The sequence below is a fragment of the Anomaloglossus baeobatrachus genome, chromosome 9, assembly GCF_048569485.1.
Source record: "Anomaloglossus baeobatrachus isolate aAnoBae1 chromosome 9, aAnoBae1.hap1, whole genome shotgun sequence".
In the NCBI taxonomy this organism is placed as follows: Eukaryota; Metazoa; Chordata; class Amphibia; order Anura; family Aromobatidae; genus Anomaloglossus; species Anomaloglossus baeobatrachus.
This window is the reverse complement of record NC_134361.1, coordinates 231,079,978-231,106,382: the sequence shown is the minus strand read 5'-3', so window position 1 is coordinate 231,106,382 and position 26,405 is coordinate 231,079,978. Positions and strand designations below refer to the sequence as shown.

General features: G+C 49.3%; 1 protein-coding gene across 1 annotated transcript; it reads left to right on the top strand.

Moving 5' to 3' along the window:
* Positions 1 to 4,103: 4,103 nt before the first annotated feature.
* Positions 4,104 to 11,898, top strand: LOC142251928 (uncharacterized). The gene is made up of 5 exons (XM_075324977.1): positions 4,104 to 4,311; positions 5,010 to 5,160; positions 5,262 to 6,187; positions 9,220 to 9,339; positions 11,894 to 11,898. The coding sequence occupies exons 1-5, from the start codon at positions 4,125 to 4,127 to the stop codon at positions 11,896 to 11,898; spliced, it is 1,389 nt and encodes a 462-aa protein (XP_075181092.1). The 5' UTR covers positions 4,104 to 4,124.
* Positions 11,899 to 26,405: the final 14,507 nt, after the last annotated feature.

The following is a 26,405-nucleotide window of genomic DNA, read 5'->3' as shown; positions in this document are numbered from 1 at the left end:
AGATCCCTCTGTGTGTAATAACTCTATATAATATATAGGAATAGATCCCTCTGTGTGTAATGACTCTATATAATATATAGGAATAGATCCCTCTGTGTGTAATGTCTCTATATAATATATAGGAATAGATCCCTCTGTGTGTAATGACTCTATATAATATATAGGAATAGATCCCTCTGTGTGTAATGTCTCTATATAATATATAGGAATAGATCCCTCTGTGTGTAATAACTCTATATAATATATAGGAATAGATCCCTCTGTGTGTAATGACTCTATATAATATATAGGAATAGATCCCTCTGTGTGTAATGACTCTATATAATATATAGGAATAGATCCCTCTGTGTGTAATGACTCTATATAATATATAGGAATAGATCCCTCTGTGTGTAATGACTCTATATAATATATAGGAATAGATCCCTCTGTGTGTAATGTCTCTATATAATATATAGGAATAGATCCCTCTGTGTGTAATAACTATAATATATAGGAATAGATCCCTCTGTGTGTAATGACTCTATATAATATATAGGAATAGATCCCTCTGTGTGTAATGACTCTATATAATATATAGGAATAGATCCCTCTGTGTGTAATGACTCTATATAATATATAGGAATAGATCCCTCTGTGTGTAATGACTCTATATAATATATAGGAATAGATCCCTCTGTGTGTAATGACTCTATATAATATATAGGAATAGATCCCTCTGTGTGTAATGACTCTATATAATATATAGGAATAGATCCCTCTGTGTGTAGTGACTCTATATAATATATAGGAATAGATCCCTCTGTGTGTAATGACTCTATAATATATAGGAATAGATCCCTCTGTGTGTAATGACTCTATATAATATATAGGAATAGATCCCTCTGTGTGTAATGACTCTATATAATATATAGGAATAGATCCCTCTGTATGTAATGACTATATATAATATATAGGAATAGATCCCTCTGTGTGTAATGACTCTATATAGTATATAGGAATAGATCCCTCTGTGTGTAATGACTCTATATAAAACATTTAAAAAATTCAAAAATATTTTCAAAACCACATTTAAAAGAGATTTAGAGGCTCAAGAGACATCTCTGCAGTCACTCGATGTGAGTGCGGATTGCGGAATTGTGCCTATGTGCAATGTGCACACTGTCCGGATTCACCTCTATTTCCAATGTGAGTGGGCTTTCAATTGACTGCAAGTTTGAGGTTTGCATAATTGCACATGCACTGACTAGATTCTCAGAATATTGGGAGAAACGGACGAGAATCTAATTGACGTGACCGCTCACTTGCACTGCAAATCGAGGAGAATCCTTACAGTGTGCATGTTCCACACTGTCACAATGAGTAGCATAAAGTTTTTGGATTTACCAAATATGTATAAAACATCACCCAGCAAATGGCCGGATCAAATAATAAATAAAAATAGATAAAATAATTAGATCATATAAACCAATTAAATGGGCTTTACTCTCCACAGCACTTTACAGGCATCATTATCTCTGTCCCCATTGGAGCTCGCAATTCAAATTCCCTATCAGCATTGTCTGGAGCTCGGAGGGGATTGATTCAAAAGAAGTAGTTGGTTTAGATTTTTTTTCCACCAGGCGTTTTTTACAACCCCTTCAAAAAAACTCATATCAAAAGGCAAGAAGTTGTTTTCCCATAGAAGTGACTAGAAGCATTTTTCCAAGAGTTTTTTGTAAAGGATTTTGCAGAAGTCACTTTAACAAACTGGCGTGTGTTTTTTACATTTTGTTTAGTCTTTCGGTCGTTTCCTGAGCATTTTTCCATTTTTGTTGTCAGGCAGTAATTTTTGGAGTGTTTTTTTTGTGACATATATTTTATTATTATTATTATTATTATTATTATTATTATTTTATTACTATTAATTTATTTATTTATTTTTTAAAATTTTGGGTGGGGGGGGCATTTTCTGGTCATTTTTCTTCAATCCCTTGAATAATGAAGAAACCACTAGCATTTTATAAAGCAAAAAAAAAGGCAAAATGTTCCAAAAGCATTTGAGCCTTCCTATTGACTTGTATTGTAAAGTACAGAGCGTCTTCCGAGCGGTTAAAACACAAAGACTGAACATGAGTCGTTTTTATACAGAAATGCACAGATTCGTTCTTTGACCTGTTTTTCAGGTGGTTTCCGCCTGAAAAAGACGCCTTGTGCACATAGTTTTGAGCAGACCAAAGCAAACAAGTTGGGCCTTTTTAGCCAACAACATAGGCCCCTTTCACATTGCATTCCTCTCCCCGTTCAGTGGTCCCATCGGGGCTTCCGTCTGAACCCCCTGCAAAACAGGTTTTGGATATATGTGTCAACGGGGCCATTGACTATAATTGTACAGACTGAGTCACTAGGTGCTCTGTCGTGCACCATTTTCAGGAGTATACGCTTTATGGAAGTGGACACCCAAGATGTAGTATAGTTAATGGGCCCATCGGCGCATATGTTAGAAACCTATTTTGCAGGGGTTCGGATGGAAGCCCCAAAGGAACCAATGAACTGAGTTCGAAAAGGAGCTGAGTTGTTGGCTAAAAAGGCCCAACATGTTTGCATTGGTCCGCTCTCCATGGTCTGCGGAAAACTATGTGCACAAGATGTCTTTTTCAGGTAGAAACCACCACCAGGACCACTGAATGGAGATTAGAACGTAATGTGAAAGGGGACTATGTTGTTGGCTAAAAGGTCCCAACATGTTTGCATTGGTCCGCTCTCCATGGTCTGCTCAAAACTATGTGCACAAGATGATTTTTTCAGGCGGAAACCACCACCAGGACCACTGAACGGAGATCAGAATGCAGTGTGAAAAAGGGCCAAACATGCTTTCATTGGTCCGCTGTCCATGGTCTGCTGAAAACTATGTGCACAAGATGTCTTTTTCAGGAGGAAATCACCATCAGGATCACTGAACGGAGATCAGAATGCAGTGTGAAAGGGATCTGTATTGTTGGCTAAAAGGGCCAAACATGTTTGCATTGGTCGGCTCTCCATGGTCTGCGGAAAACTATGTGCACAAGAGGTCTTTTTCAGGCAGAAACCACAACCAGGACCACCGAACAGAGATCAGAACGTAATGTGAAAGGGGACTATGTTGTTGGCTAAAAGGGCCCAACATGTTTGCATTGGTCCGCTCTCCATGGTCTGCTCAAACCTATGTGCACAAGATGATTTTTTCAGGCAGAAACCACCACCAGGACCACTGAACAGAGATCAGAATGCAGTATGAAAGGGGTCTATGTTGTGGGCTAAAAGTGGCCAATATGTTTGCATTGGTCCGCTCTCCACTTTCTGCTGAAAACTATGTGCACAAGATTTATTTTTCAGGTGTAAACAACCACCAGGACCACTGAACAGAGATCAGAATGCAGTGTGAAAAAGGGCCAAACATGTTTGCATTGGTCCGCTCTCCATGGTCTGCTGAAAACTATGTGCACAAGATGTCTTTTCATGCATAAACCACCAGGACCACTGAACAGAGATCAGAATGCAGTGTGAAAAGGGGCCAAACATGTTTGCATTGGTCCGCTCTCCATGGTCTGATGAAAACTATGTGCACAAGATGTCTTTTCATGCGTAAACCACCACCAGGACCACTGACCGGAGATCAGAACGCAGTGTGAAAGCAGCCTTAGGCCTGCGCCACACATCCGTGCCTCCGGTACGTTTTTGGCATTTTTTGCACGTACCGGAGACACGTGCTGATGTTGACATACTATTTTTAATCTAAAAAGCCTCACGTCAGTGTTTGCGCACGGAGCGTGTGTCCGTTCCGTGCGTACGTTTGAGCGTGTCGAAAAAGCGCTGACATGTCCGTTTTCCACCGGCATCACGTCCTCACGGATCCATTAAATCCTATGGGTCCGTGTTTACACGTACGTGATACGGATGGCCTCCGTATGCTATCCGTGTGGTCCGTGTCCGTGTTTTAATTAGAAAGTTTGTTACACTCTGAAATACTTTCAGGTGGCGTAGCTAACATATTTTTTTGCACAAAACTAACTGTGCATTTGCAGAAGGAGTGAGCAAGCAAGCAGTTGTAGTTCTGTGTATTGCAAGATCTATTTTGAGCAAACTTTCGTCTTCGAAATATAATAATGGCACCACGGGTGGACACGGAGAAACTTATAACAGCTGTCGAGACTCACCCACCATTATGGGATACACGTGTAGATGGTTACCATGACCGACTGACAGTTGAGCGCCATTGGAATCAAGTAGCTGAGGAAGTGTACCCCAATAATGCATGGTCTAGATGTTCTCCTGCAAAGCGTGCTAAATATGGTAAGTTGTTGTATTTTTTTATAGTTATTTATTTAATATCTATATTTGGATATGTTCATACTTTCAAACTGTGATTTTTTTGGCATAGTTATGTTGTCTTTTAGTGTAAAATCCTATGAGAAGAATTGGTATATGTACTACTCAATATATTGAGTTCCTGTACACTTTTTTCATAGTATCACCAAACTTTCATAAGTGTCAAAAATCAAAGTATACTTAAATTTGTAATCTGACTTGGAATTCTTCATGAATTTACTTAATTAACTGATTAAACTGTCATGTGTTTTAAAATTCCCTGTTGTATTAGTCTAAATTTAGTATCACAATTGAAAATCTTGTTTTTTTTTTTTTTTAAAATAAAATTGTTTAAAATGACATGTCAATATCATTACCTACATGTATCAAATAATATTTCTAGTAATTTATAGCCAAATGTCATTGCAAAAACACCAAATTATAATGTAAATATAGATGACAATTACTTAAAATATAATTATTCAGAAATATTATTTGGTTATGTGTGAATGTCTAAACATGTTTTTGAATGAAGAATATCTAAATAAATTATATTTCATCCTAAGTATTTGACCAACATAATTGTGTTAAATTGTATATTACATTTCACAAACATTATTTAAATTAATGTGTGCAGATTTATGGAGAATGTTGCAAGTGACATATTTTTTTATTTTCCACAGTTGACTTGGTAAAAAGGCGTTGGCGTTCAGCCCGTGATCAGTACCGAAGGGAGTACAACCCTATACCATCCTCATCCAGCCAAGGCCGCAAACGCAGATATGTCTACTATGAACAAATAAGCTTCCTAGCACCCATCTTAGAAGTTACACAGTAAGTTTTTTTTTTTTTTTAAAAAAAAAAAAAAAAACCCCTGAAGATAATTGGACAAAGATAAATGTTAAGATTGTAATATGTTTTTTCATTTCTTATAGAACGGAGGATAATCTTGACGAATCAGATGATGAACCAACAGCAGGTCCCTCTGCTACAGCCACCTCAGCATCAGAACAAGAACCTGGCAGAGAAGACATTGAAATTCCTGAGACTCAACAAGATGCAGCAAATGATTCACATGAGGGTGGGACAGAGAGTGCACAAACCAACACCCAAGGCTCATCAACGCAACAAACAACCACACCAGCTACACAAGCAACACAAACAAATGTACTTCCACGTTTTGCACCACAACCTCTACGTGCAAGAAGAATCCGCAGACCTGAGGAAATGAGATCCTTACCGGAAATAATTGACACACGCATTATTCACATAATGAACACTCTAATTCCAGAAACAGATGCCGAGCGCTTTTGTCGGTCTTTATCTACTAGCTTAACCAAAATTCCTTCAGATAGGCAGGAACGTGTAAGAGCTGCTATGCTTACCCTACTGTCAGCTAGTCAGGCAGAACAGGAACCAGTGAGAGTGTATGAGGCCATAGAAAATTGGCGTACCATTATGCAACAACATACAGTCCCAAACACAACAGACAATCAAAATACAATTTCAACACAAACAACAATGGCAACTGTAATAGTCAATAATCCACTATTACAACAATCTGGACAACCTTCAATTGCTTCAAGTACGTTATTCCCAACACCAATTAGACAAGGGTATGTTGCAACCAATACTGGTGCCTTAAGCACAGTACAAAGTGCAACCTCACAGCAACCCATGAACTATATGAATTTACAACCAACTCAAACTACTAGTTACTTTACTCAACCCACAAATATTGGTGGTTTACCTAATTTGTTTCCAGGTTCAACATACCCACAATCATTCATGATGCCTCATTATCCAATCTCAACTATGTTACCTACACCACACTTACAAACATCAGTCAACTATCCTCAAGGTCAACAACATACACACACACAATACCCAATTACCCATGTAGATCCACAGGTGTACTCAACCACAGGCAATGTGTTGGGACAAACCAGCATGCAACAGACTGTTCCACACACTACTGTAGCTAGTAATAGGAATGTTGTTCAGCAAACAACTGTTTCCATTCCTGAAAATACCATTTCTGAGGCCACACAAAACAACATACTCAGCAACACTCAGGTTACTTCACTAGAAGATCTTGTTGACTTGTGATGCACATTTTTGTTAATCTTAACAATCAAACAACAAATCTGATGAATGTGTCAAAATGTTAAAAAAGAGGGATTTCCAAAAATGTGCAAACTCAGAGTTGAAAAGATTTTAAAAACATGTGTGATTATACTTAGTGACGGATCACATATATGTTTTATGGCCTTTATGTTTGGAATTTTATGAACACATTTTTACCCAACCAATTTGATGGTTAGATTAGTTCTAATATTCTGAAAACACAGTTTACAATTTTTTGGTCTATGTCAATGTCCAACATGATAGCAACTTAATTGGCCGACATTTTTCAACATTGTAAGCAATGCACACATTTTCTTTACAATGACTCTTGTATGTAAAGTATATTTTGTATGTTATGAAGAATAGCATCAAAATTTACATTTAGAAAAATTTAACACAAAATGAACAATATGTACATTTTTAATGTGGATGTGAAAAAATAACATCCTTACTTTATGGATTAATATGCTTATTCTTAATAAAAGATTCTGTTTTTGAAGAAAAGAAACATGTTTATTATTGATATTTATTAATAATATTGCATTTTTTCAATAGACGATTAACATTATTAATGTTGTAAGTTTGAAATAAGTTTCCTAAAACATGATAGTAACACAGAAATGTACATACACATACATACAACATTCAGAAAACCATGTTGCTAACAGAAATGTCAGTTTATGATTAACGCATTTGCCCTTTAATACTAGTTCGATTTAAGCTCTGAGATGTTGAGAAAAATTAACCAAGTTCCTATAATACAAAAAAATTTATATTTTTATCAACAAAAAACCATCACAATCTTAACAATCATCACTATTATTATTATCATCAAAACAATTAAAGTAATCAGTAAATAAATTTCTAATTTGTAAACCAGATGTCACAGAATTATGAGACATAGGTTCACCTGTGGGATTAACAACATGGTTTATCTGAAATTCATCATCCACATAAGTTCCTCCTTCATGTATCCGACAGTAATTGTGAAGCACTATGGTAGCCTTGATGACAGATGTGACAGAGTTTGGCTGCAACTGAATAGTTGTCTGATAAATGCGCCATTTGTTAGCTAAAATACCAAATGCACACTCCACATAACGTCTTGCTTTAGTTAGCCGATTATTAAAGTACTGTTTCCTGTCATCAATGGATCTCCTTGGATATGGTCGCATAACATGTTTGGATAATGCAAATCCTGCATCTGCTACCATCACATATGGTGCCAACGGTCCAGATGTACCAGGTAGGGCAACTGGTGGGGGGATCAATAATGCATTTTCTTGCAGGCGTTGGGCTAATCTTGATGAACGGAAAATACGGGCATCTGAGGCACTACCATAGGCCCCAATGTCTGCATAAATAAAACGGTATTCTGTGTCAACCAATGCCAAAATAACAACGGAAAAAAACTTATGAAAATTGAAATAACGTGACCCAGAGTTTGGTGGCTTTTTAACTCTGAAATGCTTGCCATCCAAAGCTCCTATGCAGTTAGGAAAGTCAACAGAGTCCTTGAAGCCCTTAGAGATTTTCAACCAATCTTCTCTGTTTGGCTGAGGCATCATTTCTTCTTTTAAATGTTGCCATATCATGTCGCATGTGTGACGTACTATGACGGCAATGGTTGATCGACCCAACAAAAAATCAAAATGTAAAGCACTAAAAGATTGACCAGTCGCCAAGAATCTATGAAAACAAGACAAACAATGATTTACAATTAACACTATGTTTTTTTAAATTAAAACAATCATAAGAAAACACAAACATTGAATCAAAAATGAGATTAGATCAATAAAGATCAATTACACATTTCAATGTGAAAAATAACACATTTACACAAATTACAAAAATAACAAATATATTACCTCAGAGTCACCATAAATCTCTCCTCTGGGGAAATGGAAAGCCGCATCCAAGTGTCCTGATGTTGCAAATGAGGTCGTAAAATATTTAGTAAGTAATCAAAACTCTCAACTGACAACCGGCAGTATGAAAAAAACTTATCTGGGAAATTCCGTAACTCAAAAAATAAAGTATGGAAATGACCATGCATAGGCCGCATCATCATTAGTGGATGCACCCACAATCTGGTTCTTCTTACATTATCATATTGCAACATGTGGCGTCGAACGCCAAAACGACGAGATATAATCCAACATAAAAACACTAAGGCCTCCGTGGATAATGGCATTGCGACAATTTTGTCTCAACACATAGGTGCTCCAAGGCATAATACAAGCAGGAAAGAGCTTATAGTTAACTTATATTTATGTCCTAATCACATACACCTATGTGTCATTTAATTCCAAGTAATCACCATTATCTCAATGTGTGAAACATGTGAAACACGCACAAAAAACGGACTGCACACGGAACACACACTGACGTATTTCACGCACAGGAAAACGCACACACGTACACACGTATGACACACGATATGCATACGGACACCACACGGAGGGGAAAAACGGACTGCAAATACGGAACACGGACACAAAAAACGGACTACACCAAACGTACGTTTTTTACACGTGAGTGTGGCAGAGGCCTTAGGCTTTTGACTCCTGATCAGGTAACATTAGTCAGACTGGGTAAATATAGACCTATGTTTTTCCTGCTTAAAACAGGTTAAAAGGCTAAAAAGGGAAAGTTTCCGTTGCTGTGAAGATCTCCCTGAGCCAGGTGTATCGGCAGCGTGCACTAATCTCATGTTTTGGCTCCCGTCGCTGACTTCGGTCATACACCGTCCCTGCCTCTATTCAGCTGCACTGACATTTCACGAGAAGATGCACAGCGCCCGCAAGGAAGAAAACGAGCCAAGAGCATCGTGCGTTTATCTATACGTGACAAGTAATGGAGATGACAGTGCGGACGTGGAGACAGGTAGGGGCCTGCAGATACCGAGGCGAAGCATGACGCGTGCGTATAGAATAAAGCAAGGAGGGGGCAAACGCCCACTCACCCCCCACACAACAGACCTGACGACTCTATACATTCCTGGAGTAATATCCGCTCCTCACCCGAAACATGTGACCCTACACAATATTTCAGCCATGTCATTATGGGAAATGTCCTCACCTCGCAATTTCATTTTTCAATAAGTCAATGTGCCAATTTCCTGTAGAATTCAGAGGACATTTACAATATAGAGCACATTACATTGATTTCGTTGAGTAGGGTGTACATAAATATTGAACTGTTATTCCACAGGTCACAATGGATCACTAAGGGTTCCGACATGAACCCGGGCACCAGTATGGTGGCAAATTTAATGGAACAGAGTGTATATCATTTTTCTGTATGCTGTTGCTTCCAGGTCCGCAGTCAGTGCAGTGAATATTCATGAGCATAATGAGCAGGACCCGGAAGCAACTGCAGCACCGGAGACAGGTGAGTATAAAAATACATTTATTTCTCAGTGCTGTGTTTCCTCATATGGATCACATCAGTGTGTGCTCCGTGTGACATCCGTGCTGTCTCCGGTGCTGCTGTTGCTTCCAGATCTGCAGTCGGTGCAGTGAATATTCATGAGCATAATGAGCAGGACCTGGAAGCAACTGCAGCGCCGGAGACAGGTGAGTATAAAAATACATTTATTTCTCAGTGCTGTGTTTCCTCATATGGATCACATCAGTGTGTGCTCCGTGCAACATCCATGCTGTCTCCGACACTGCTGTTGCTTCCAGGTCCGCAGTTAGTGCAGTGAATATTCATGAGCATAATGAGCAAGACCTGGAAGCAACAGCAGTATCGGAGAAAGGTATGTATAAAAATACATTTATTTCCCAGTGCTGTGTTTCCTCTGGTCTATGACATACGGATCACATCAGTGTGCAGTCCGTGTGATATCCATGATGCCGGCAGAACACTGATGAAATGCTAACAAAAAAAACACTAATGAAACACTAAGAAAAAAACACTGATGAAACGCTAACAAAAAACACTGATGAAACGCTAAGAAAAAAAACACTGATGAAACGCTAACAAAAAAACACTGATGAAACGCTAACAAAAAAACACTGATGAAACGCTAAGAAAAAAAAACACTGATGAAATGCTAACAAAAAAAACCACTGATGAAACGCTAAAAAAAAAAACACTGATGAAACGCTAACAAAAAACACTGATGAAACGCTAACAAAAAAACACTGATGAAACGCTAACAAAAAAACACTGATGAAACGCTAACAAAAAAACACTGATGAAACGCTAACAAAAAAACACTGATGAAACGCTAAGAAAAAAAAACACTGATGAAATGCTAACAAAAAAAACCACTGATGAAACGCTAAACAAAAAACACTGATGAAACGCTAACAAAAAAACACTGATGAAACGCTAACAAAAAAACACTGATGAAACGCTAACAAAAAAACACTGATGAAACGCTAGCAAAAAAACACTGATGAAACGCTAACAAAAAAACACCGATGAAACGCTAACAAAAAAACACTGATGAAACGCTAAGAAAAAAAACACTGATGAAACGCTAACAAAAAAACACTGATGAAACGCTAAGAAAAAAAACACTGATGAAACGCTAACAAAAAAACACTGATGAAACGCTAACAAAAAAACACTGATGAAACGCTAAGAAAAAAAACACTGATGAAACGCTAACAAAAAAACACTGATGAAATGCTAAGAAAAAAACACTGATGAAACGCTAATAAAAAAACACTGATGAAATGCTAAGAAAAAAACCACTGATGAAACGCTAACAAAAAAACACTGATGAAACGCTAAGAAAAAAAACACTGATGAAACGCTAACAAAAAAACACTGATGAAACGCTAACAAAAAAACACTGATGAAACGCTAAGAAAAAAAACACTGATGAAACGCTAACAAAAAAACACTGATGAAACGCTAACAAAAAACACTGATGAAACGCTAAAAAAAAAAACACTGATTAAGCACTTACAAAAAAACACTGATGAAACGCTAACAAAAAAACACTGATGAAACACTAACAAAAAAACACTGATTAAACACTTACAAAAAAAACACTGATGAAACGCTAAGAAAAAAAATGTGAGAATGTGGCTTCAATGTCTCTTAGTTGCCATCTTTCTCTACAGTTCTGATAAACAGAATATATATATATATATATATATATATATATATATCTGTGCAGCAAATTGGCCAGTGGTAAAAGGGCACAAGGGAGCAGCGTGTGAGGATTGCGGAGGAAGGATCCGGGTGCAGCTTCCTCTGCTTCGCCCTGTAACAATACTGTGACTATATCCTTTACATTCTGTTGCGGGAAGCAATAAATGCCAGTTTGTGTCGTTAACATCTCGGGTTGCTCATTAGATCATCCGGTGCAGTCTGAAATATTCCATCCCCCTTCACAACAAAGGTTTATAATGTTCTAAAGCATCTAAACTGAAACCGTTTTGTAAATATAAAATCTCTCTTTTTGATTTGTTTACAGTTTGAATGTAAACAGATACGTTTCCACGGCAACAGACTACAAACCCTCTCTGTGTAGTCTGATCTGTGCCCTTGCACTTTCTCTGTCTGTCCTCATAGATACATTTGGTGAGTATGAAGTAACGGACACAATATAATTGCAGGCTACACAGTTGTTGTAGTCTGTTGCCATAAAATCATAAGGGTCTGCATTGTAGCAAGACTGCAAACTTTATTTTTTTTTCTTGATGCTTTTTTTTTTTCTTGCATGCAGGTTTTTTATTCAATCTGGGTTGAAAGAATTGACACGCTGCAGATTTATTTCTGCCCCAAATCTGCAAAAGGAAAAAAAAAAGTAATGTGGACAAAACTTCAGGATTCTCATTGACTTTGCTGGAAAAAGGATAAAAAAAACGCATCAAAACGCACTGTGTGCACATACTCTAAGGCTATGTGCACACAGGGCATTTATGCTGTGTTTTTTAGCATGTTTTCTTGCCTTGGTTTTATGCAAATCCGTACTAATAAAACGCTGCCTTCACAGTCCCAGTGACACCTATGAGATTCCAGAAATCTCATACACGCACAAACAAAACACCTGCGGGTTTTTTCCTGACTGTTTTGTTAACCACCTTGGTTTTTGCTTAGTTTTTTAAAGAATGACCATGTCAATTCTTTGCAAAAGCAGCGGAAAAACTGCAGGTTATTTCCTAGCAAAAGATGAGGTTTTTCTGGAAATAAAACCCGACCAAAATGCCCTTTGTAAACATAGCCTAATTTTTCAGCACAAAAAAGCTGCTTTTTTATGCTTCTTTTCATGCTTTTTTCACGCTTCTTTTCACGCTTCTTTTCACGCTTCTTTTCACGCTTCTTTTCATGCTTTTTTTCATGCTTCTTAGGCTATGTGCGCACGTTGCGTAGTCTCCATGCTGAAAAATCTGTAGCAATTTGGCAGTGCATGTGCACTTCAAATCGCCGCAGAAACACTGCATAATGGATGCAATGTGTCTGCAAAATAGATGCCGATTTCATGCGCTCTGGATGCTGCCTCTCCCATAGACAGAGCGGGGGCTGCATCCAAAGCGCACCAAATAAGTGACATGTTACTTTTTTGAGCGCAGCGATTTGGATCAAAATTTCAGCATGAAAATCACTGCGCTCTGAAACGCAATGTGCGGATGGATTATGCACCATCTTCATAGACTGTGCTGGGGACACAGGATGCATGTGTTTACGTTGCAGTGCAATATCCAGCGTAAATGCATGAAAATACGCAACGTGCGCACACAGCCTTTTCATGCTTCTTTTCATGCTTTTTTCCAAGCTTTTTTCATGCTTTCCTGTTTCTTTTCATGCTTTTTTCCCTGCTTTCATGCTTTTTTTCATGCTTCTTATCACGCTTCTTTTCACGCTTTTTTTCATGCTTCTTTTCACGCTTCTTTTCACGCTTCTTTTCACGCTTTTTTTCATGCTTCTTTTCACGCTTCTTTTCATGCTTCTTTTCACGCTTCTTTTCACGCTTCTTTACATGCTTCTTTTCACGCTTCTTTTCACGCTTCTTTTCATGCTTTTTTTCACGCTTTTTTTCACGCTTCTTTTCACGCTTCTTTTCACGCTTCTTTTCATGCTTCTTTTCACGCTTCTTTTCACGCTTTTTTTTTTCCATGCTTCTTATCACGCTTTTTTTCATGCTTCTTTTCGACCTTGTGTCCACAGCGCTTTTTACATGCTTTTTTCCTTGCTTTTTTTTTAACTGATAAAAGATCAAGGAACATGCATCCCAGCAAAGCGTAAAAAAATGCGTGAAAAGAAGCATGAAGGCTATGTGCCCACAGTGCTTTTTTTTTCAGCACAAAAAAAAAGCTTCACAATTCTCATAGACTTTGCTGGGACGCATTTTCCTTCCTTTTTATCGGCGGTTAAACAAAAGGAAGGAAAAAAACCATGAAAAAAGTGAGCACATGTCCTTAGGCTATGTGCCCACAGTGTTTTTTCAGCACAAAAAAACTGCTTTTTTGGCTTCTTTTTATGCTTTTTGTGCTTTTTTTCGTGCTTTCATACTTTTATTCATGCCTCTTTTCATGTATTGAGATAGGGAAAAACAAAGCAGGAAAATAAAGCTGAAACAATTGACATGTCGCTTCTTTTTTTCAGCAACAAAAAAAGCAAGGAAAAAAAAGAAGCAACATGTCACAGCACGTCACGATTCTCATAGACTTTGCTGGGATGCATTTTCCTTGCTTTTTATCGGTTAAAATAAGCAAGGAAAAAAGCATGAAAAAAAACTCGCTGTGTGCACATATTGCTTTTTCTTGATTTTTTTTATGTTTTTGAGTGCAGATTTGTCACAAAACTGCAATCAAATCCTGGTACCAGCAAAGGCAGTGAGAATCCTGAAGTCTGATGCACACTGAGTATATTCTCCTTGCAGATTTGTTGCAGGATCAATTCTTTCAGTGTTTTTTTCACCCATTGACTTCAATTTGAAAACAAAGCGCAGCAAAAATGTGCATTTTGCACCTGTATTTTTCCTGCCAAGAGATGCAGAAATTTTTGCAACCAAATACCCTAAAAAGCAGCTTTTAATTTGTATATTAGAAAAAATGCAATGTGTGAACATAGCCAGAACATAGCCATACTTTGTACGTTTCGGGCAGCGCTGTCACCATCACACAAGCACATTTCAATCCTCAGGGAGTAAGCAATCAAACCCTTTTACTCAATGACTGCAAGCAGAGATTTTATCAATAATGGGGGCATAATATAGAAAAATACAAGAAATATTTCCTATAGTTAAATATACCAAGAACCTAATTTATTGCTTTACTGCGATGGTGGACAGGAATCGTGATCGATGCATGAAAGTGTTAACTGCAGGTTTATCTCGGGGCACAGTGTCCGCAGAGCGGCTGGTACAGGATGCTGCCGGATACAGACCACTGCCAGGGACCTCCCTGAGCACTAAAAATGTCCATCGTAAATACTGGTATATACAGAATAAGGGAGTTTCAACAGATCTACTGAAAATCTTTCCAGAAAAAAAAACCCCTATTTATGTCCATTAGTTGTTCCCCGTCTGTCAAGAAAATGATACAAGCTGATATGCCTAGTGAAGATCCTCAGCAGTATCTTGGTGATTATACACCCCTTCCTTCCTTGGACTGTTGCTGGTGATATTTTCAGTTCATTCAAGTCTTGATTGCAAGCAGGTGGCTTGTACTCATCTGGGGTATTGTTGCTGAAAACTTTGCTGAATTTCTACGTGAGTCATCTGTGGATAAATAGTTCCTGCATTTTCCTCCCTGTGTCTTCTCTAGTTGTTTAGTGGGGTTTTCAAAAAGCTCATCCCATCAGTTCCCTTTTTAGGGACCACCTAGGGTCAGGTATCCGGCTCGGTGCATAAGTGTGGAACCTATCTAGGGTGGTGAGGGACCTCAGGGCCCAGCACTAGGGATACCTAGGGTCAGGTATCCTGCTCAGCGCATAAGTGCAGAACCTATCTAGGGTGGTGAGGGACCTCAGGGACCAGCAGTAGGGATACCTAGGGTCAGGTATCCTACTCAGCGCATAGGTGCGGAACCTATCTAGGGTGGTGAGGGACCCCAGGGACCAGCAGTAGGGATATCTAGGGTCTGGTATCCTGCTCAGCACATAGGTGCAGAACCTATCTAGGGTGGTGAGGGACCACAGGGACCAGCAGTAGGGATACCTAGGGTCAGGTATCCTGCTCAGCGCATAAGTGCAGAACCTATCTAGGGTGGTGAGGGACCCCAGGGACCAGCAGTAGGGATACCTAGGGTCAGGTATCCTGCTCAGCACATAGGTGCGGAACCTATCTAGGGTGGTGAGGGACCCCAGGGACCAGCAGTAGGGATATCTAGGGTCTGGTATCCTGCTCAGCACATAGGTGCGGAACCTATCTAGGGTGGTGAGGGACCACAGGGACCAGCAGTAGGGATACCTAGGGTCAGGTATCCTGCTCAGCGCATAAGTGCAGAACCTATCTAGGGTGGTGAGGGACCCCAGGGACCAGCAGTAGGGATACCTAGGGTCAGGTATCCTGCTCGGCACATAGGTGCAGAACCTATCTAGGGTGGTGAGGGACCACAGGGACCAGCAGTAGGGATACCTAGGGTCAGGTATCCTGCTCAGCGCATAAGTGCAGAACCTATCTAGGGAGGTGAGGGACCCCAGGGACCAGCAGTAGGGATAACTAAGGTCAGGTATCCTGCTCGGCACATAGGTGCAGAACCTATCTAGGGTGGTGAGGGACCCCAGGGACCAGCAGTAGGGATAACTAAGGTCAGGTATCCTGCTCGGCACATAGGTGCAGAACCTATCTAGGGTGGTGAGGGAACCCAGGGACCAGCAGTAGGGATGCATAGGGTCAGGTATCCGCCTCGGGGAATAGTTGTGGAACCTATCTAGGGTGGTGAGGGACCCCAGGGACCAGCAGTAGGGACACCTAGGGTCCGGTATCCTGCTCGGTGCATAGGTGCGGAACCTATCTAGGGAGGTGAGGACCCCAGGGACCAGCAGTAGGGGTACCTAGGGTCAGGTATCCGGCTCGGGGAATAGGTGCAGAACCTATCTATGGTGGTGAGGGACCCCAGGGACCAGCAGTAGGATTGGTCAGGGGTCACCATCTCCCCTTTCTATAGACACAGGTATCCCTCTTCCCTTTTGCCGTCCCCTTGGTATTTCCTTGTACCTAGTGTGATAACACCATAATAATTTTTACGTTAAAGTGTTACTCTGATGTTATAAACATTTGACACGTCACAGTGATATGTGAAAAGTTTTGACTGATGCCATTAAAAAAAAATACATTTAAAGGGGTTTTCCGGGAATACGGTATTGACGATCTATTGGCAGGCCGGCTTGTTAATATCAGATTGGTGGGCTCCAGCTCCCCACGCACACGGCTGTCTTTGCTCCGGCTCCCCGCGCACACGGCTGTCTTTGCTCCGGCTCCCCGCGCACACGGCTGTCTTTGCTCCGGCTCCCCGCGCACACGGCTGTCTTTGCTCCGGCTCCCCGCGCACACGGCTGTCTTTGCTCCGGCTCCCCGCGCACACGGCTGTCTTTCCTCCGGCTCCTCGCGCCCACGGCTGTTTTTGCTCCGGCTCCCCACGCACACGGCTGTCTTTGCTCCGGCTCCCCGCGCACACGGCTGTCTTTGCTCCGGCTCCACGCGCACACGGTTGTCTTTGCTCCGGCTCCCCGCGCACACGGCTGTCTTTGCTCCGGCTCACCGCGTACACGGCTGTCTCTGCTCCGGCTCCCCGCTCACACGGCTGTCTTTGCTCCGGCTCCCCGTGCACACGGCTGTCTTTGCTCCGGCTCCCCGCGCACACGGCTGTCTTTGCTCCGGCTCCCCGCGTACACGGCTGTCTTTGCTCCGGCTCCCCGCGCACACGGCTGTCTTTGCTCCGGCTCCCCGCGCACACGGCTGTCTTTGCTCCGGCTCCCCGCGCACACGGCTGTCTTTGCTCCGGCCCCCCGCGCACACAGCTGTCTTTGCTCCGGCTCCCCGCGCCCACGGCTGTCTTTGCTCCGCACCCCGCGCCCACGGCTGTCTTTGCTCCGGCTCCCCGCGCACACGGCTGTCTTTGCTCCGGCCCCCCGCGCACACAGCTGTCTTTGCTCCGGCTCCCCGCGCACACAGCTGTCTTTGCTCCGGCTCCCTGTGCACACAGCTGTCTTTGCTCCGGCTCCCTGCGTACACGGCTGTCTTTGCTCCAGCACCTTGCGCACACAGCTGTCTTTGCTCCGGCTTCTCGCGTTTACGGCTGTCTTTGCTCCGGCTCCCCACGTATACGGCTGTCTTTGCTCCAGCACCCTGCGCCCACGGCTGTCTTTGCTCCGGCTCCCCACGCACACGGCTGTCTTTGCTCCGGCTCCTCGCGCACATGACTCACCCACCCCAGGGCTATGGGACACCCGGGGCCGGGCCGGACTAGTCCGGTGGTAGTCAGTGGTGGCTGGGCCCGGCTCCGTGGCCCTGGTGGGTGTCAGTAGAGTATGTGGCTTGGTGAATAAAGTTGTGTTCGTGACGCCACCTGTGGTATGCGGCTATTAAGCCGCCGCTGCTGTGTGAGGCCTCCGGGATGATGTTATGGCAGCAATGGTGGTACTGCTCCCCACAGGTGGAGCAATCCCCGGGGCACAGTTGGTGCTCGTGGAAGTCTATGAGGTGGTGTGGCTAACACGGTGCAGGGCCGACAGGCGATGAAAGAACCAGGCATAAACAACAGTCTCTTTACCTTTTCCTCTTTACTCTGGGAACAGTCCAGTCCTGGGAGACCGTTACAGGTGGTGATGGGGATCCGGTCGGCCTGGAAGTATTTGGGGGGATATTTCTAGCCAGCTGAGTATGAGGCCTACTCCTGTACTTCTCTTTGTTATGATAGGACCCTGCTTCTCTGAATCCAGCAATGGCCCTCTTTGCTGCTGGGACTGTTGGTTCGTCCCTTTCCCTCTGTAGCAGGCTGTGCAGACCCTCTCTGGTGCTTCTCTGCTGGAGTCCACACCGGCCTTGATGCTGCAGCTGTACTTTTGGGATGTTTTTGGGCTAGGTGCTTGCAGCTCTCCTGCCCTTCGGATTCGGCTACCAGGGAGTATTTTAAGCCCTGGTGGCCACAGACTCCGATGTCCGAGTCTCTCCGCTGCCTCTCAGCTACTCCTGCTTCTCTGGGCCAAGCTACTCTAGCTCTAGGCCCCAGATCCACAGGACAGCACACTCTGCGTCTGCTCACTTCTACTGCTCTCCACAGACTGAACACTACGTCCTCTCTCAGACCAGGCTTAAGGGGATGCTCCCTGGAATCCCAGGTTCAGAGCTCCCCCTGCTGGCCGGAGGGAGAACTGCGTTGGGTGTTAAACTTGCTGGCCAATGGATCTCCCAATTACCTCCAGGCTCAGCATTAACCCTTTGGGAGGGCAATGCTGTTGTGGCGACCAGGTCCTGGGGCGCCACACTCACGGCTGTCTTTGCTCCGGCTCCCCGCGCACACAGCTGTTTTTGCTCCGGCTCCCCGCGCACACGGCTGTCTTTGCTCCGGCTCCCCACGCACACGGCTGTCTTTGCTCCGGCTCCCCTCATACACGGCTATCTTTGCTCCGGCTCCCCGCGCACACGGCTGTCTTTGCTCCGGCTCCCCGCGCACACGGCTGTCTTTCCTCCGGCTCCCCGCGCCCACGGCTGTCTTTGCTCCGGCTCCCCGCGTACACGGCTGTCTTTGCTCCAGCTCCCCGCGCACACGACTGTCTTTGCTCCGACTCCCCGCGCACATGGCTGTCTTTGCTCCCACAACCCGTGCCCACGGCTGTCTTTACTCCGGCTCGCCGCGCCCACGGCTGTCTTTGCTCCGGCACCCCGTGCCCACGGCTGTCTTTGCTCCGCACCCCGCGCCTACGGCTGTCTTTGCTCTGGCACCCCGTGCCCACGGCTGTCTTTGCTCCGCACCCCGCGCCCACGGCTGTCTTTGCTCCGCACCCCGCGCCCACGGCTGTCTTTGCTCCGGCTCCCCGCGCCCACGGCTGTCTTTGCTCCGCACCCCGCTCCCACGGCAGTCTTTGCTCCGGCACCCCGCGCCCACGGCTGTCTTTGCTCCGCACCCCGCGCCCACAGCTGTCTTTGCTCCGGCTCGCCGCGTACACGGCAGTCTTTGCTCCGGCACCCCGCGCCCACGGCTGTCTTTGCTCCGCACCCCGCCCCCACAGCTGTCTTTGCTCCGGCACCCCGCGCCCACGGCTGTCTTTGCTCCGCATCCCGCGCCCACAGCTGTCTTTGCTCCGGCTCCCCGCGTACACGGCTGTCTTTGCTCCGGCCCCCCCGCGCACACAGCTGTCTTTGCTCCGGCCCCCCGCGCACACAGCTGTCTTTGCTCCGGCTCGCCGCGTACACGGCAGTCTTTGCTCCGGCACCCCGCGCCCACGGCTGTCTTTGCTCCGCACCCCGCGCCCACAGCTGTCTTTGCTCCGGCACCCCGCGCCCACGGCTGTCTTTGCTCCGCATCCCGCGCCCACAGCTGTCTTTGCTCCGGCTCCCCGCGTACACGGCTGTCTTTGCTCCGGCCCCCCCGCGCACACAGCTGTCTTTGCTCCGGCCCCCCGAGCACACAGCTGTCTTTGCTCCGGCTCCCCGCGCACACAGCTGTCTTTGCTCTGGCTCCTTGCGCACACAGCTGTCTTTGCTCCGGCTCCCCGCGTACACGGCTGTCTTTGCTCCAGCACCTTGCGCACACAGCTGTCTTTGCTTCGGCTTCCCGCGTTTACGGCTGTCTTTGCTCCGGCACCCCGCGCCCACGGCTGTCTTTGCTCCGGCACCCCGCGCACACAGCTGTCTTTGCTCCGGCTCCCCACGTACACGGCTGTCTTTGCTCCGGCTCCCCGCGTACACGGCTGTCTTTGCTCCAGCACCCTGCGCCCACGGCTGTCTTTGCTCCGGCTCCCCGCGCACACGGCTGTCTTTGCTCCGGCTCCCCACGCACACGGCTGTCTTTGCTCCGGCTCCCCGCGCACACAGCTGTCTTTGCTCCGGCTCCCCGCGTACACGGCTGTCTTTGCTCCGGGTCCCCGCGCAAACGGCTGTCTTTGCTCCGGCTCCCCGCGCACACGGCTGTCTTTGCTCCGGCTCCCCACGCACACGGCTGTCTTTGCTTCGGCTCCCCGCGCACACGGCTATCTTTCCTCCGGCTCCCCGCGCCCATGGCTGTCTTTGCTCCGGCCCCCCGCGCACACAGCTGTCTTTGCTCCGGCTCCCCACGTACATGGCTGTCTTTGCTCCAGCTCCCCGCGCACACGACTGTCTTTGCTCCGGCACCCCACGCACACGGCTGTCTTTGCTCCTACAACCCGTGCCCACGGCTGTCTTTACTCCGGCTCCCCGTGCCCACGGCTGTCTTTGCTCCGGCACCCCGCGCCCACGGCTGTCTTTGCTCCGGCCCCCCGCGCACACTGCTGTCTTTGCTCCGGCTCCCTGCGCACACAGCTGTCTTTGCTCCGGCTCCCCGCGCACACGGCTGTCTTTGCTCCGGCTCCCCGCGTACACGGCTGTCTTTGCTCCGGCTCCTCGCGCACACAGCTGTCTTTGCTCCGGTCTCCCGCGCACACAGCTGTCTTTGCTCTGGCCACCCGCGCACACAGCTGTCTTTGCTCCGGCTCCCCGCGCACACAGCTGTCTTTGCTCCGGCTCCCCGCGCACACAGCTTTCTTTGCTCTGGCCCCCTGCGCACACAGCTGTCTTTGCTCCGGCTCCCCGCGCTCACAGCTGTCTTTGCTCCGGCTCACCGCGCACACAGCTTTCTTTGCTATGGCCCCCTGCGCACACAGCTGTCTTTACTCCGGCTCCCCGCGCCCACGGCTGTCTTTGCTCCGGCAACCCGCGCCCACGGCTGTCTTTGCTCCGGCCCCACGCGCACACAGCTGTCTTTGCTCCGTCTCCCCGCGCACACAGCTGTCTTTGCTCCGGCTCCCCGTGCACACGGCTGTCTTTGCTCCCGCTCCCCGCGTACACGGCTGTCTTTGCTCCGGCTCCCCGCGCACACAGCTGTCTTTGCTCCGGCCCCTCGCGCTCACAGCTGTCTTTGCTCCGGCTCCCCGCGCACACAGCTTTCTTTGCTCTTGCCCCCCGCGCACACAGCTGTCTTTGCTCCGGCTCCACGCGCACACGGCTGTCTTTGCTCCGGCTCCCTGCGTACACGGCTGTCTTTGCTCCGGCTCCCCGCGTACATGGCTGTCTTTGCTCCAGCTCCCCGCGCACATGGCTGTCTTTGCTCCGGCTCCCCGCGCACACGGCTGTCTTTGCTCCCACAACCCATGCCCACGGCTGTCTTTACTCCGGCTCCCCGCGCCCACGGCTGTCTTTGCTCCGGCACCCCGCGCCCACGGCTGTCTTTGCTCCGGCCCCCCGCGCACACAGCTGTCTTTGCTCCGGCTCCCCGCGCACACAGCTGTCTTTGCTCCGGCTCCCCGCGCACACGGCTGTCTTTGCTCCGGCTCCCCGCGTACACGGCTGTCTTTGCTCCGGCTCCCCGCGCACACAGCTGTCTTTGCTCCGGTCCCCCGCGCACACAGCTGTCTTTGCTCTGGTCCCCCGCGCACACAGCTGTCTTTGCTCCGGCCCCTCGCGCACACAGCTGTCTTTGCTCCGGCTCCCCGCGCACACAGCTGTCTTTGCTCTGGCCCCCCGCGCACACAGCTGTCTTTGCTCCGGCTCCCCGCTTACACAGCTGTCTTTGCTCTGGCCCCCCGCGCACACAGCTGTCTTTGCTCCGGGTCCCCGCGCACACAGCTGTCTTTGCTCTGGCTCCCCGCGCCCACGGCTGTCTTTGTTCCGCACCCCGCGCCCACGGCTGTCTTTGCTCCGGCACCCCGCGCCCACGGCTGTCTTTGCTCCGGCACCCCGCGCCCACGGCTGTCTTTGCTCCGGCCCCCCGCGCACACAGCTGTCTTTGCTCCGGCTCCCCGCGCACACAGCTGTCTTTGCTCCGGCTCCCCGCGCACACGGCTGTCTTTGCTCCGGCTCCCCGCGTACACGGCTGTCTTTGCTCCGGCTCCCCGCGCACACAGCTGTCTTTGCTCCGGTCCCCCGCGCACACAGCTGTCTTTGCTCTGGTCCCCCGCGCACACAGCTGTCTTTGCTCCGGCCCCTCGCGCACACAGCTGTCTTTGCTCCGGCTCCCCGCGCACACAGCTGTCTTTGCTCTGGCCCCCCGCGCACACAGCTGTCTTTGCTCCGGCTCCCCGCTTACACAGCTGTCTTTGCTCTGGCCCCCCGCGCACACAGCTGTCTTTGCTCCGGGTCCCCGCGCACACAGCTGTCTTTGCTCTGGCTCCCCGCGCCCACGGCTGTCTTTGTTCCGCACCCCGCGCCCACGGCTGTCTTTGCTCCGGCACCCCGCGCCCACGGCTGTCTTTGCTCCGCACCCCGCGCCCACGGCTGTCTTTGCTCCGCACCCCGCGCCCACAGCTGTCTTTGCTCCGGCTCCCCGCGTACACGGCTGTCTTTGCTCCGGCTCCCCACGCACACAGCTGTCTTTGCTCTGGCTCCCCGCGCACACGGCTGTCTTTGCTCCGGCTCCCCGCCACACGGCTGTCTTTGCTCCATCTCCCCGCGCACACGGCTGTCTTTCCTCCGGCTCCCCGCGCCCACGGCTGTTTTTGCTCCGGCTCCCCGCGCACACGGCTATCTTTGCTCCGGCTCCCCGCGCACACGGCTGTCTTTGCTCCGGCTCCCCGCGCACACTGCTGTCTTTGCTCCGGCTCCCAGCGTACACGGCTGTCTTTGTTCCGGCTCCCCGCGCACACGGCAGTTGTTGCTCCGGCTCCCCGCGCACACGGCTGTCTTTGCTCCGGCTCCCCGCGTACACGGCTGTCTTTGCTCCAGCACCTTTCGCACACAGCTGTCTTTGCTCCGGCTCCCCGCGTACACGGCTGTCTTTGCTCCGGCTCCCCGCGCACACGGCTGTCTTTGCTCCGGCTCCCCGCGTACACGGCTGTCTTTGCTCCAGCACCTTGCGCACACGGCTGTCTTTGCTCCGGCTCCCCGCGTACACGGCTGTCTTTGCTCCGGCTCCCCGCGCACACGGCTGTCTTTGCTCCGGCTCCCCGCGCACACTGCTGTCTTTGCTCCGGCTCCCCGCGTACACGGCTATCTTTGCTCCGGCATCCCCGCGTACACGGCTGTCTTTGCTCCGGCTCCCCGCGTACACGGCTGTCTTTGCTCCAGCACCTTGCGCACACAGCTGTCTTTGCTCCGGCTCCCCGCGTACACGGCAGTCTTTGCTCCGGCTTCCCGCGCACACGGCTGTCTTTGCTCCGGCTCCCCGCGTACACGGCTGTCTTTGCTCCGGCTCCCCGCGTACACGGCTGTCTTTGCTCCGGCTCCCCGCGCACACAGCTGTCTTTGCTCCGGTCCCCCGCGCACACAGCTGTCTTTGCTCTGGTCCCCCGCGCACACAGCTGTCTTTGCTCCGGCCCCTCGCGCACACAGCTGTCTTTGCTCCGGCTCCCCGCGCACACAGCTGTCTTTGCTCTGGCCCCTCGCGCACACAGCTGTCTTTGCTCCGGCTCCCCGCGCACACAGCTGTCTTTGCTCCGGCTCCCCGCTTACACAGCTGTCTTTGCTCTGGCCCCCCGCGCACACAGCTGTCTTTGCTCCGGGTCCCCGCGCACACAGCTGTCTTTGCTCTGGCTCCCCGCGCCCACGGCTGTCTTTGTTCCGCACCCCGCGCCCACGGCTGTCTTTGCTCCGGCACCCCGCGCCCACGGCTGTCTTTGCTCCGCACCCCGCGCCCACGGCTGTCTTTGCTCCGCACCCCGCGCCCACAGCTGTCTTTGCTCCGGCTCCCCGCGTACACGGCTGTCTTTGCTCCGGCTCCCCACGCACACAGCTGTCTTTGCTCTGGCTCCCCGCGCACACGGCTGTCTTTGCTCCGGCTCCCCGCCACACGGCTGTCTTTGCTCCATCTCCCCGCGCACACGGCTGTCTTTCCTCCGGCTCCCCGCGCCCACGGCTGTTTTTGCTCCGGCTCCCCGCGCACACGGCTATCTTTGCTCCGGCTCCCCGCGCACACGGCTGTCTTTGCTCCGGCTCCCCGCGCACACTGCTGTCTTTGCTCCGGCTCCCAGCGTACACGGCTGTCTTTGTTCCGGCTCCCCGCGCACACGGCAGTTGTTGCTCCGGCTCCCCGCGCACACGGCTGTCTTTGCTCCGGCTCCCCGCGTACACGGCTGTCTTTGCTCCAGCACCTTTCGCACACAGCTGTCTTTGCTCCGGCTCCCCGCGTACACGGCTCTCTTTGCTCCGGCTCCCCGCGCACACGGCTGTCTTTGCTCCGGCTCCCCGCGTACACGGCTGTCTTTGCTCCAGCACCTTGCGCACACGGCTGTCTTTGCTCCGGCTCCCCGCGTACACGGCTGTCTTTGCTCCGGCTCCCCGCGCACACGGCTGTCTTTGCTCCGGCTCCCCGCGCACACTGCTGTCTTTGCTCCGGCTCCCCGCGTACACGGCTATCTTTGCTCCGGCATCCCCGCGTACACGGCTGTCTTTGCTCCGGCTCCCCGCGTACACGGCTGTCTTTGCTCCAGCACCTTGCGCACACAGCTGTCTTTGCTCCGGCTCCCCGCGTACACGGCAGTATTTGCTCCGGCTCCCCGCGCACATGGCTGTCTTTGCTCCGGCTCCCCGCGTACACGGCTGTCTTTGCTCCAGCACCTTGCGCACACAGCTGTCTTTGCTCCGGATCCCCGCGTACACGGCTGTCTTTGCTCCGGCTCCCCGCGCACACGGCTGTCTTTGCTCCGGCTCCCCGCGCACACGGCTGTCTTTGCTCCGGCTCCCCACGCACACAGCTGTCTTTGCTCCGGCTCCCCGCGTACACGGCTATCTTTGCTCCGGCTCCCCGCGCACACGGCTGTCTTTACTCCGGCTCCCCGCGCACACGGCTGTCTTTCCTCCGGCTCCCCGCGCCCACGGCTGTCTTTACTCCGGCCCCCCGCGCACACTGCTGTCTTTGCTCCGGCTCCCCGCGTACACGGCTGTCTTTGCTCCGGCTCCCAGCGTACACGGCTGTCTTTGTTCCGGCTCCCCGCGCACACGGCAGTTGTTGCTCCGGCTCCCCGCGCACACGGCTGTCTTTGCTCCGGCTCCCCGCGTACACGGCTGTCTTTGCTCCAGCACCTTTCGCACACAGCTGTCTTTGCTCCGGCTCCCCGCGTACACGGCTGTCTTTGCTCCGGCTCCCCGCGCACACGGCTGTCTTTGCTCCGGCTCCCCGCGTACACGGCTGTCTTTGCTCCAGCACCTTGCGCACACGGCTGTCTTTGCTCCGGCTCCCCGCGTACACGGCTGTCTTTGCTCCGGCTCCCCGCGCACACGGCTGTCTTTGCTCCGGCTCCCCACGCACACTGCTGTCTTTGCTCCGGCTCCCCGCGTACGCGGCTATCTTTGCTCCGGCATCCCCGCGTACACGGCTGTCTTTGCTCCGGCTCCCCGCGTACACGGCTGTCTTTGCTCCAGCACCTTGCGCACACAGCTGTCTTTGCTCCGGCTCCCCGCGTACACGGCTGTCTTTGCTCCGGCTCCCCGCGCACACGGCTGTCTTTGCTCCGGCTCCCCGCGCACACGGCTGTCTTTGCTCTGGCTCCCCACGCACACAGCTGTCTTTGCTCCGGCTCCCTGCGTACACGGCTATCTTTGCTCCGGCTCCCCGCGCACACGGCTGTCTTTACTCCGGCTCCCCGCGCACACGGCTGTCTTTCCTCCGGCTCCCCGCGCCCACGGCTGTCTTTACTCCGGCCCCCCGCGCACACTGCTGTCTTTGCTCCGGCTCCCCGCGTACACGGCTGTCTTTGCTCCGGCTCCCCGCGTACATGGCTGTCTTTGCTCCAGCTCCCCGCGCACACACCTGTCTTTGCTCCGGCTCCCCGCGCACATGGCTGTCTTTGCTCCCACAACCCGTGCCCACGGCTGTCTTTACTCCGGCTCCCCACGCCCACGGCTGTCTTTGCTCCGGCACCCCGTGCCC